Raw genomic sequence first — 12,648 nt, 5'->3', positions numbered from 1 at the left:
CCTGGGTCCCTTTCCCAGACACTTGGGTCCCTTTTTTGGGTCCCTTTCCCGGATGCCTGGGTCCCTTTCCCGGACGCCTGGGTCCCTTTCCCAGACACTTGGATCCCTTATTTGGGGGTCTCCCGGATGCCTGGGTCCCTTTCCCAGACACTTGGGTCCCTTATTTGGGGGTCTCCCGGATGCCTGGGTCCCTTTCCCAGACACTTGGGTCCCTTATTTGGGGGTCTCCCGGACGCCTGGGTCCCTTTCCCAGACACTTGGATCCCTTATTTGGGGGTCTCCCGGATGCCTGGGTCCCTTTCCCAGACACTTGGGTCCCTTATTTGGGATCTCCCGGACGCCTGGGTCCCTCCCGGACGCCTGGGTCCCTCCCGCAGGACCCGACCCAGTTGGAGGCTGAACTGGTGAAACTGGAGGAGAAGAGGGAGAAGCTGCTGAGCCAGGGTGAGCCCCGGACGCCTGGGTCCCTCCCGAACTCCTGGGTCCCCTCTCCCGAACTCCTGGGTCCCCTCTCCCGAACTCCTGGGTCCCTCCCGAACTCCTGGGTCCCCTCTCCCGAACTCCTGGGTCCCCTCTCCCGAACTCCTGGGTCCCTCCCCCGAACTCCTGGGTCCCCTCTCCCGAACTCCTGGGTCCCTTCCCAAACTCCTGGGTCCCCTCTCCCGAACTCCTGGGTCCCTTTCCCAAACTCCTGGGTCCCTTTCCCCGAACTCCTGGGTCCCTCCCGAACTCCTGGGTCCCTTTCCCCGAACTCCTGGGTCCCTCCCGAACTCCTGGGTCCCCCCGCAGAGCGCCACCTGCTGGAGCTGGAGGAGCAGCTGGGCCCTGAAGCCTTCGTGGTCACGTGAGTGACAGGCGCCTAGCCCCGCCCCCGGCACATGACCCCGCCCCCTAAGCATTGGCCACGCCCCCTGAGCATCTGACCCCGCCCCCTCATCGCCTGGGTCCCGCAGGCGATTGGTGGAGCAGGAGATGGAGGCAGCGCGGCAGCGCCTGGGGGCGGAGCTTGGCCAGAAACTGACCAATCAGCACCGCAGGGACAGGTGAGCCCGAACTCCTGGGTCCCCTTCCGAACACCTGGGTCCTTCCCCGAACGCCTGGGTCCATCCCGAACTCCTGGGTTCCTCCCGGATGCCTGGGTCCCCATTATGGTCCCTCTCCGAACTCCTGGGTCCCTTTCCCCCGAACTCCTGGGTCCCTCTCCGAACTCCTGGGTCCCTTTCCCGAACTCCTGGGTCCCTTTCCCAACCTCCTGGGTCCCTTTCCCAAACTCCTGGGTCCCTCCTGAACTCCTGGGTTCCTCCCTGAATTCCTGTGTCCTCCCGAACTCCTGGGTCCCTCCCCGAACTCCTGGGTCCCTCCTCGAACTCCTGGGTCCCTCCCGGACTCCTGGGTCCCGTCCCGAACTCCTGGGTCCCTCCCTGAATTCCTGTGTCCTCCCGAACTCCTGGGTCCCTCCCCGAACTCCTGGGTCCCTCCCTGAACTCCTGGGTCCCTCCCTGAACTCCTGGGTCCCTCCCTGAACTCCTGGGTCCCTTGGGGCACTCCTGGGTCCCCTCCCGAACTCCTGGGTCCCTCCCGAACTCCTGGGTCCCTTGGGGCACTCCTGGGTCCCCTCCCCGAACTCCTGGGTCCCCCTGACCCTGACCCCGCCCCCTCAGGCTCCTGCAGGACATGGAGCGGCTGCAGCGCCCCCTGGAGGCGCCGACCCCGTAACGAGAGACGGAGAACGTCCCCCTGTCCCCCTGTCTGTCCCCATGTCCCCCTGTCTGTCTCCGTGTCCCCCCGTCTGTCCTCAATGTCCCCAATAAACGTCGCTTTAATTCATCTCCATCCGGGTCCCTCCGCTTCAATTCAACCGCCCCCCCCCAACATGGCCGCCGCCTTTCGCTCCTCCCCATTGCGGGCGCCGCCATGTTCGCGCCGTAACACCGCCCCCCCACCCCTCCGTACGGCACCGCACCGGAAGTCGCCCCTCCTACTTCCGCTTTCCGCGGCCTTCGCGTCGGCGGCGACAACGCAGCGATGGTGACAGAAGCCGGGGGGGGATTTGGGGTGAATTCGGGGGATTTTGGGGCTCGAGAGGGGGCTGATTTGTGTGATTTGAAGCAGGACAGCGAGTTCTCGGACGCGGAGGCGCCGGCGGGCGGGGAGGAGAACGCGCCGGTTTATTGTGTGTGCAGGAAACCCGACATCAACTGCTTCATGATGTGAGTGCGCGGGCCGGACGCCTGGGTCCCTTTCCCGAACTCCTGGGTCCCTATTCCCGAACTCCTGGGTCCCTCTTAAACACCTGGGTCCCCTCCCGAACTCCTGGGTCCCTTCCCCGAACTCCTGGGTCCCTTCCCCGAACTCCTGGGTCCCTTCCCCGAACTCCTGGGTCCCTCTGGAACACCTGGGTCCCCATTATGGCCCCTTTCCCCGGACTCCTGGGTCCCTTTTCCCCGGACTCCTGGGTCCCTTTTCCCCGGACTCCTGGGTCCCTTTTCCCCGGACTCCTGGGTCCCTTTTCCCCGGACTCCTGGGTCCCTTTTTCCCCGAACTCCTGGGTCCCTTTTCCCCGAACTCCTGGGTCCCTTTTCCCCGAACTCCTGGGTCCCTTCCCCGGATGCCTGGGTCCCTATTCCCGAACTCCTGGGTCCCTATTCCCGAACTCCTGGGTCCCTCTGGAACTCCTGGGTCCCTCTGGAACTCCTGGGTCCCTTTCCCGAACTCCTGGGTCCCTCTGGAACTCCTGGGTCCCTCTGGAACTCCTGGGTCCCTTCCCCGGACGCCTGGGTCCCTATTCCCGAACTTCTGGGTCCCCCCCTCCCCCGAACTCCTGGGTCCCTCCCGACGAACACCTGGGTCCCCATTATGGTCCCTTTCCCGAACTCCTGGGTCCCTTTTTCCCCGAACTCCTGGGTCCCTTTTTCCCCGAACTCCTGGGTCCCTTTTTCCCCGAACTCCTGGGTCCCTTTTTCCCCGAACTCCTGGATCCCTTTTTCCCCGAACTCCTGGGTCCCTTCCCCGAACTCCTGGGTCCCTTCCCCGAACTCCTGGGTCCCTCTGGAACACCTGGGTCCCCATTATGGCCCCTTCTCCCGAACTCCTGGGTCCCTTCTCCCGAACTCCTGGGTCCCTTCTCCCGAACTCCTGGGTCCCCCCCTGAACTCCTGGGTCCCTATTCCCAAACTCCTGGGTCCCTTTGCCCCGAACTCCTGGGTCCCCATTATGGTCCCTTTCCCCGAACTCCTGGGTCCCCCCCACCCTGAACTCCTGGGTCCCCCCCACCCTGAACTCCTGGGTCCCCCCCACCCTGAACTCCTGGGTCCCCCCTACCCCGAACTCCTGGGTCCCCCCCGAACTCCTGGGTCCCCGTTGGCAGTGGCTGCGACAACTGCAACGAGTGGTTCCACGGCGACTGCATCAACATCACGGAGAAGATGGCCAAGGCCATTCGGGAATGGTACTGCCGGCAGTGCCGCGGTGAGCCGGACGCCTGGGTCCCTTTTTGGGGGGTCCCTGGGGGGACTGGGGGCTCAATTTGGGGGGATTTGGGCTCATTTTGGGGGTTTCTGGGGGTTTCTGGGTCCCTTATTGGGGGTTTCCCGGACACCTGGGTCTCTTATTGGGAGTCTCCCGGACGCCTGGGTCCCTCTCCCGGACGCCTGGGTCCCTTATTTGGGGTCTCCAGGACGCCTGGGTCCCTTTTTGGGGGGTCCCTGGGGGGGCTGGGGTTCCATTTTGAGGCGATTTGGGCTCATTTTGGGGGTTTATGGGGTTTAATGGGTCCCTTATTGGGGATCTCCCGGACGCCTGGGTCCCTTATTGGGAGTCTCCCGGACACCTGGGTCCCTTATTTGGGGCACCCAGATGCCTGGGTCCCTTTTCGGGGGGTCCCTGGGGGGCTGGGGTCCCATTTTGGGGCGATTTGGGCTCATTTGGGGCGTTTTAGGTGGATTTCTGGGTCCTTATTTTGAACCCTCCCGGACGCCTGGGTCCCTTATTGGGGGTCTCCCGGACGCCTGGGTCCCTTATTGGGGTCTCCCGAACGCCTGGGTCCCTTATTGGGGGTACTCGGACGCCTGGGTCCCTTTTTGGGAGGATCCCTGGGGGTGCTGGGGTCACATTGGGGTGATTTGGGGTTAGTTTGGGGGGTTTCTGGGTCCCTTATTTGGGGTCTCCCGGACGCCTGGGTCCCTTATTTGGGGTCTCCCGGACGCCTGGGTCCCTTTTTGGGGCACCCGGACGCCTGGGTCCCTTTTTGGGGGGGGGTCCTTAAGTGAGTTTGGGGTCAATTTGGGGGGGTTTATGGGTCCCTGTTTTGAGCTTCCCCGGACGCCTGGGTCCCTTTCCCGGACGCCTGGTTCCCTTTTTCGGGGTTCCCGGACACCTGGGTCCCTCCCGGACGCCTGGGTCCCCCGCTGAGTCATCCCCTCCCCCCCCAGAGAAGGACCCCACCCTGGAGATCCGGTACCGGCACAAGAAATGGCGGGAAAAGGAGCGAGACCCCGAAACCCCCAAATCCCAGGACACCGAACACGGACGGGCCGCCAAGGTGAGGGACCCAGGCGTCCGGGAGGGGGGACCCAGGCGTCCGGGAGGAGGGACCCCAGGTGTCTGGGAAGGGGACCCAGGCGTCCGGGAGAGGGACCCAGGCGTCCGGGAGGGGGGACCCAGGCGTCCGGGAGGGGGGACCCAGGTGTTTGGGGATGGGACCCAGGCGTCCGGGAGGGGGACCCAGGCGTCCGGGAGGGACCCAGGCGTCCGGGAGGGGGGACCTCAGGTGTCCGGGAGAGGGGACCCCAGGTGTCCGGGAGAGGGACCCAGGTGTCCGGGAGGGGAGACCCCAGGTGTCCGGGAGAGGGACCCAGGTGTCCGGGAGAGGGACCCAGGCGTCCGGGAGGGGGGACCCAGGCGTCCGGGAGGGGGGACCCAGGTGTTTGGGGACGGGACCCAGGCGTCCGGGAGGGGGACCCAGGCGTCCGGGAGGAACCCAGGCGTCCGGGAGGGGGGACCTCAGGTGTCCGGGAGAGGGGACCTCAGGTGTCCGGGAGAGGGACCCAGGTGTCCGAGAGGGAGACCCAGGCATCCGGGAGAGGGACCCAGGTGTCCGGGAGAGGGACCCAGGCGTCCGGGACAGGGACCCATGCGTCAGGGAGAGGGACCCAGGCATTCGGGTGACCTCACCCAAGGGACCCAGGCGTCCGGGAGGGGGGACCCAGGTGTCTGGAGAGGGGACCCAGGCATCCGGGAGAGGGACCTAGGCACCCAGGAAAGGGACCCAGGTGTCCGGGAGACCTCAAACATGGGACCCAGGCATCCGGGAGAGGGACCCAGGCATTCGGGAGATCTCAAACAAGGGACCCAGGCGTCCGGGAAAGGGACCCAGGCATTCGGGAGATCTCAAACAAGGGACCCAGGCGTCCGGGAGAGGGACTCAGGCATCCAGGAAAGGGACCCAGGCGTCCGGGAGAGGGACCCAGGCGTCCGGGAGAGGGACCCAGGCGTCCGGGAGGGGGGACCCAGGCGTCCGGGAGGGGGGACCCATGTGTCCGGGAGAGGGACCCAGGCGTCCGGGACAGGGACCCACGCGTCAGGGAGAGGGACCCAGGCATTCGGGTGACCTCACCCAAGGGACCCAGGCGTCCGGGAGGGGGGACCCAGGTGTCTGGGGAGGGGACCCAGGCATCCGGGAGAGGGACCTAGGCACCCAGGAAAGGGACCCAGGCGTCCGGGAGACCTCAAACATGGGACCCAGGCGTCCGGGAGAGGGACCCAGGCGTCCGGGAAAGGGACCCAGGCATTCGGGAGATCTCAAACATGGGACCCAGGCGTCCGGGAGAGGGACTCAGGCATCCAGGAAAGGGACCCAGGCGTCCGGGAGGGGGGACCCAGGCGTCCGGGAGGGGGGACCCAGGCGTCCGGGAGGGGGGACCCATGTGTCCGGGAGAGGGACCCAGGCGTCCGGGACAGGGACCCACGCGTCAGGGAGAGGGACCCAGGCATTCGGGTGACCTCACCCAAGGGACCCAGGCGTCCGGGAGGGGGGACCCAGGTGTCTGGGGAGGGGACCCAGGCATCCGGGAGAGGGACCTAGGCACCCAGGAAAGGGACCCAGGCGTCCGGGAGACCTCAAACATGGGACCCAGGCGTCCGGGAGAGGGACCCAGGCGTCCGGGAAAGGGACCCAGGCATTCGGGAGATCTCAAACAAGGGACCCAGGCGTCCGGGAGAGGGACTCAGGCATCCAGGAAAGGGACCCAGGCGTCTGGGACAGGGACCCAGGCGTCCGGGACAGGGACCCAGGCATCCGGGACAGGGACCCAGGCATCCGGGAGAGGGACCCAGGCATTCGGGTGACCTCACCCAAGGGACCCAGGCGTCCGGGCTAGCTCCTCTATTCCCCTTTAAGCCCTGTAGCCATAACCCACAAGGCCCCTAGGCGTCCCATACCTCCCACCCCGGACGCCTGGGTCCCTCCCGGACGCCTGGGTCCTCACCCGGACGCCTGGGTCCCGTGTGTGGCAGGTGAAGCGGTCGGCGCGCATGTGCGGGGAGTGCGAGGCGTGCCGGCGCCCCGAGGACTGCGGGCTCTGCGACTTCTGCCGCGACATGAAGAAATTCGGGGGGCCCAACAAGATCCGACAGAAGTGCCGCCTGCGCCAGTGCCAGCTGCGCGCACGGGTGCGTCTCTTAGCGTGTTCTTAGCGTGTTTGAAGCGTGTTTGAAGCGTGTTCGGAATGGTTTGGGTGGGTGGTTTGTGGTGTGTGACTTGTGGTTTTAACATGTGTTCTTAGCGTGTGCTTAGCGTGTGCTTAGCGTGTGCTTAGCGTGTGCTTAGCGTGTGCTTAGCGTGTGCTTAGCGTGTGCTTAGCGTGTGCTTACGTGCTTAGTATGTGCTTAGTATGTGCTTAGCATGTGCTTAGCATGTGCTTAGCATGTGCTTAGCATGCGCTTAGCATGCGCTTAGCATGCGCTTAGCATGTGCTTATGTTCTTAGCATGTGCTTAGCATGTGCTTACGTGCTTAGCATGTGCTTACGTGCTTAGCATGTGCTTAGCATGTGCTTAGCATGTGCTTAGCATGTGCTTACGCGCTTAGCATGTGCTTACGTGCTTAGCATGTGCTCAGCATGTGCTTAGCATGTGCTTAGCATGTGCTTATGTGCTTAGCATGTACTTAGCATGTACTTAGTATGTGCTTAGTATGTGCTTACGTGCTTAGCATGTGCTTAGCATGTGCTTAGTATGTGCTTAGTATGTGCTTATGTGCTTAGCATGTTCTTAGCATGTGCTTACGTGCTTAGCATGTGCTTACGTGCTTAGCATGTGCTTAGTATGTGCTTAGCATGTGCTTATGTGCTTAGGATGTGCTTAGCGCATGTGTATGTGCTTCATATGTTGTTAGTGTGTACTTAGTGTGTGCTTAGTGTGTACTTGGCATGTTCTTAGTGTGTGCTTATGTGCTTAACATGTTCTTCATGTGTGCTTAGTATGTGCTTAATATGTGCTTAGTGCGTGCGTAGGATGTTCTTAGGATGTGCTTGGTGTGTGCTTGGTGTGTTCTTGGTGTGTTCTTAGCGTGTTTGAAGCGTGTTCAGAATGGTTTGGGTGGGTGGTTTGTGTTGTGTGGCTTGTGGCTTTGACACGTGTTCTTAATGTGTGCTTAGTGTGTGCTGAGAATGTTTATGTGTGCTTAGTATGTGCTTAGTGTGTTCTTAGTGTGTGCTTATCATGTGCTTAGTGTGTTCTTAACGTGTTCTTCATGTGTGCTTATCATGTGCTTAGCGTGTGCTTAGTGTGTTCTTAGCGTGTTCTTAGCGTGTTTGAAGTGTGTTCAGAATGGTTTGGATGGGTGGTTTGTGGTGTGTGGCTTGTGGCTTTGACATGTGTTTGTAGCGTGTGCTTAGCGTGTGATTAGGATGTGCTTAGCATGTGCTTATGTGCTTAGCATGTTCTTAGCATGTGCTTATGTGCTTAGCATGTGCTTAGCGCATGCTTATGTTCTTAGTGTGTGCTTAGTGTGTGCTTAGTGTGTACTTGGTATGTTCTTAGTGTGTGCTTATGTGCTTAGCATGTTCTTCATGTGTGCTTAGGGTGTTCTTAGTGTGTTCTTAGCGTGTTTGAAGCGTGTTCGGAATGGTTTGGGTGGGTGGTTTGTGTTGTGTGGCTTGTGGCTTTGACATGTGTTTGTAGCGTGTGCTTAGCGTGTGCTTAGCGTGTGCTTAGCGTGTGCTTAGTGTGTACTTGGTATGTTCTTAGTGTGTGCTTATGTACTTAGCATGTTCTTCATGTGTGCTTAGTGTGTGCTTAGCGTGTGCTTAGAATGTTCTTAATGTGTGCTTAGTGTGTGTTCTACGTGTGTTTTACGTGTGTTTTACATGTGTTCTTAGCGTGTTCTTAGTGTGTTTGAAGCGTGTTCGGAATGGTTTGGGTGGGTGGTTTGTGGTGTGTGGCTTGTGGCTTTAACATATGTTCTTAGTGGGCGCTTAGCATGGTCTTAGCATGGTCTTAGCGTGTTCTTAGCATGTTCTTAGCGTGTTCTTAGTGTGTTCTTAACATGTTCTTCATGTGTGCTTAGGGTGTTCTTCGCGTGTTCTTCGCGTGTTCTTCGCGTGTTCTTAACATGTTCTTCATGTGTGCTTAGTGTGTGCTTAGTGTGTTCTTACTATGTGCTTAGTGTGTTCTTAGCGTGTTCTTAGCATGTTCTTAATATGACACGTGTTCTTTGACACGTGTTCTTAGTGTGTTCTTAGTGTGTTCTTAGGATGTTCTTAGCGTGTGCTTAGCGTGTGCTTAGTGTGTTCTTAGCATATGCTTAGTGTGTGCTTAGCGTGTTCTTAGCGTGTTCTTAGCGTGTCACTCACGTGTCCCCTTCTCCCCACAGGAATCCTACAAGTATTTCCCCTCCTCGGTGAGTACCCGGACGCCTGGGTCCCTTCCCCCGAACTCCTGGGTCCCTTTCCCCGGACGCCTGGGTCCCTTTTCCCCGAACTCCTGGGTCCCTTTTCCCCGCACTCTTGGGTCCCTCCCGAACTCCTGGGTCCCTTTCCCCGCACTCCTGGGTCCCTTTCCCCGCACTCCTGGGTCCCTTTCCCCGCACTCCTGGGTCCCTTTCCCCGCACTCCTGGGTCCCTTTCCCCGGACGCCTGGGTCCCTTTCCCCCGAACTCCTGGGTCCCTTTCCCCGAACTCCTGGGTCCCTTTCCCCGGACGCCTGAGTCCCTTTTCCCCCGAACTCCTGGGTCCCTTTCCCCGCACTCCTGGGTCCCTTTTCCCCTGAACTCCTGGGTCCCTTTCCCCGAACTCCTGGGTCCCTTTTCCCCTGAACTCCTGGGTCCCTTTCCCCCGAACTCCTGGGTCCCTTTCCCCGAACTCCTGGGTCCCTCTCCCCCGAACTCCTGGGTCCCTTTCCCCTGAACTCCTGGATCCCTCCCGAACTCCTGGGTCCCTTTCCCCGAACTCCTGGGTCCCTCCCGAACTCCTGGGTCCCTGACCCCCCTTTCCCTCCCAGGATCTGGGCAACGGCCCCTGTGAGGAGCACGGAATGGTGAGTGTCCCCCTGTCCCTCTGTCCCCCTGTCCCCATGTCCCCCTGTCCCCGTGTCCCCATGTCCCCCTGTCCCATATCCCCCTTTCCCATATCCCCCTGTCTGTCCCCATATCCCCATGTCTGTCCCCATATCCCATGTCCCCCTGTGCCCATGTCCCCCTGTCCCCCTGTCCCCTGTCCCCATGTCTGTCGCCCTGTCCCCATATCCCCCTGTCCCCCTGTCTGTCCCCATGTCCCCCTGTCCCCATGTCCCCCTGTCCCCATGTCCCCCTGTCTGTCCCCATATCCCCCTGTCCCCCTGTCCCCTGTCCTCATGTCTGTCCCCCTGTCCCCATATCCCCATTGTCCCCATATCCCCCTGTCCCCATGTCTGTCCCCATGTCCCCCTGTCCCCCTGTCCCCATGTCCCCATATCCCCATTGTCCCCATGTCTGTCCCCATGTCCCCATGTCTGTCCCATGTCCCCATATCCCTCAAGTCCCCCTGTCCCCCTGTCCCCCTGTCCCCATGTCTGTCCCCCTGTCCCCATGTCCCCCTGTCCCCATATCCCTCAAGTCCCCCTGTCCCCCTGTCCCCATATCCCCATGTCCCCCTGTCTGTCCCCTTGTTCCCGTGTCCCCCTGTCCCCCTGTCCCCATATCCCCATATCCCCCTGTCTGTCCCCATGTCCCCATATCCCCCTGTCCCATTGTCCCCATGTCTGTCCCCATGTCCCCACGTCCCCCTGTCCTCCTGTCAGTCCCCCTGTCCCCCTGTCCCCATGTCCCCCTGTCCCCATATCCCCATATCCCCCTGTCTCCATGTCCCATGTCTGTCCCCATGTCCCATGTCTGTCCCCTGTCCGTCCGTCCAGCCGTGGCTCAGTGACCCCGAGGACGCCCCGTTTCTGGACCCCGTGCTGCGCAAACGCGCCGTCAAAGTCAAACACGTCAAGCGCCGCGACAAGAAATCCGACAAGAAGGTGCGGCCGGACGCCTGGGTCCCTTATTTGGGGGCTCCCGGACGCCTGGGTCCCTTTTTAGGGGGGGTTGGGGACCCATTTTGGGGGATTTAGAGCCATTTTGGGGAGTTTCTGGGGCCCTATTTTGAGCTCTCCCGGACGCCTGGGTCCCTTACTTGGGACACCCGGATGCCTGGGTCCCTTATTTGGGGTCTCCCGGACGCCTGGGTCCCTTTTTAGGGGGTTCCCTGGGGGGTCTGGGGTCACTTTGGGGTGATTTGGGGTTAATTTGGGGGGGTTTTGGGGCCCTTATTTGGGGCAGCCAGACGCCTGGGTCCCTTATTTGGGGGCACCCGGATGCCTGGGTCCCTTATTTGGGACACCCGGACGCCTGGGTCCCTTTTTAGGGGGTCCCTGGGGGGGTTTGGGGTCATTTTGGGGTGATTTGGGGTTAATTTGGGGGGTTTATGGGTCCCTTATTTGGGGCACCCGGATGCCTGGGTCCCTTATTTGAGGTCTCCCGGACGCCTGGGTCCCTTTTTTGGGGGCACCCGAACACCTGGGTCCCTTTTTAGGGAGCACCCGGATGCCTGGGTCCCTTTTCGGGGGGTCCCTGGGGGGGCTGGGGTCCCATTTTGGGGCGATTTGGGCTCATTTGGGGGGTTTAGGGGGTTTCTGGGTCCCTTATTTGGGGTCTCCCGGATGCCTGGGTCCCTTACTGGGGTCTCCCGGACGCCTGGGTCCCTTCCACAGGGGGTCCTTGTGTTACTGGGAGCTACTGGAAGCCATTGGGGGTTACTGGTGGTTACTGGGAGCTACTGGGGGGTTACTGGGAGGGCCTATTGGTGCCTATTGGGACATATTTGGTGCCTATTGGGACATATTTGGTGCCTATTGGTGCCTATTGGGACATATTTGGTGCCTATTGGTTACTACTGGGACATATTTGGTTCCTATTGGTTCCTATTGGTGCCTATTGGTGCCTGTTGGGACATATTTGGTGCCTGTTGGTCCCTATTGGTCCCTATTGGTTCCTATTGGTTCCTATTGGTCCCTATTGGTGCCTATTGGGACATATTTGGTGCCTATTGGTTCCTATTGGGACATATTTGGTCCCTATTGGTGCCTGTGGATTCCTATTGGTTCCTATTGGTGCCTATTGGTGCCTATTGGGGCCTATTGGGACGTATTTGGTGCCTATTGGGGCCTATTGGGGCATATTTGGTTCCTATTGATTCCTATTGGTTCCTATTGGGACATATTTGGTTCCTATTGATTCCTATTGGTGCCTATTGGGACATATTTGGTTCCTATTGGTTCCTATTGGGACATATTTGGTTCCTATTGGTGCCTATTGGTGCCTATTGGGACATATTTGGTTCCTATTGGTTCCTATTGGGACATATTTGGTTCCTATTGGTGCCTATTGGTGCCTATTGGGACATATTTGGTGCCTATTGGTTCCTCTTGGTTCCTATTGGTTCCTATTGGTGCCTATTGGTTCCTATTGGGACATATTTGGTGCTTCTTGGTGCCTATTGGGACATATTTGGTCCCTATTGGTGCCTATTGATTCCTATTGGTGCCTATTGGTGCCTATTGGGACATATTTGGTGCCTATTGGGACATATTTGGTGCCTATTGGTTCCTATTGGTTCCTATTGGGACATATTTGGTGCCTATTGATTCCTATTGGTTCCTATTGGGACATATTTGGTTCCTATTGGTGCCTATTGGGGCCTATTGGGACATATTTGGTGCCTATTGGTGCCTATTGGTTCCTATTGGTGCCTATTGGGTCCTATTGGGACATATTTGGTGCCTATTGGTGCCTATTGGGACCTATTGGGACATATTTGGTCCCTATTGGTCCCTATTGGTGCCTATTGGGACATATTTGGTGCCTATTGGTTCCTATTGGTTCCTATTGGGACATATTTGGTTCCTATTGGTTCCTATTGGTTCCTATTGGGACATATTTGGTTCCTATTGGTTCCTATTGGTTCCTATTGGTTCCTATTGGGACATATTTGGTTCCTATTGGTGCCTATTGGTTCCTATTGGGACCTATTGGGACATATTTGGTGCCTATTGGTTCCTATTGGTTCCTATTGGGACATATTTGGTGCCTATTGGTTCCTATTGGTGCCTGTTGGGACATATTTGGTTGCTA

At 59.5% G+C, this 12,648-nt stretch overlaps 1 protein-coding gene across 2 annotated transcripts in view; it reads left to right on the top strand.

Moving 5' to 3' along the window:
• Positions 1-2,008: 2,008 nt before the first annotated feature.
• Positions 2,009-12,648, top strand: part of CXXC1 (CXXC finger protein 1) — a 31,255-nt gene continuing 20,615 nt past the window's right edge. For both annotated transcript variants that reach the window (XM_080361741.1, XM_080361740.1), the window contains exons 1-8: positions 2,009-2,028; positions 2,113-2,210; positions 3,368-3,468; positions 4,431-4,540; positions 6,514-6,669; positions 8,872-8,898; positions 9,498-9,533; positions 10,389-10,496. In XM_080361741.1, the coding sequence (XP_080217867.1) occupies positions 2,026-2,028; positions 2,113-2,210; positions 3,368-3,468; positions 4,431-4,540; positions 6,514-6,669; positions 8,872-8,898; positions 9,498-9,533; positions 10,389-10,496 (639 nt within the window). In that variant the 5' untranslated portion in view covers positions 2,009-2,025. The remainder of the gene's footprint in view (positions 2,029-2,112; positions 2,211-3,367; positions 3,469-4,430; positions 4,541-6,513; positions 6,670-8,871; positions 8,899-9,497; positions 9,534-10,388; positions 10,497-12,648) is intronic.

This window comes from Nesoenas mayeri (genome assembly GCF_963082525.1).
Source record: "Nesoenas mayeri genome assembly, chromosome: 38".
Taxonomy (NCBI): domain Eukaryota; kingdom Metazoa; phylum Chordata; class Aves; order Columbiformes; family Columbidae; genus Nesoenas; species Nesoenas mayeri.
This window is presented reverse-complemented; position numbering and strand designations above follow the sequence as displayed.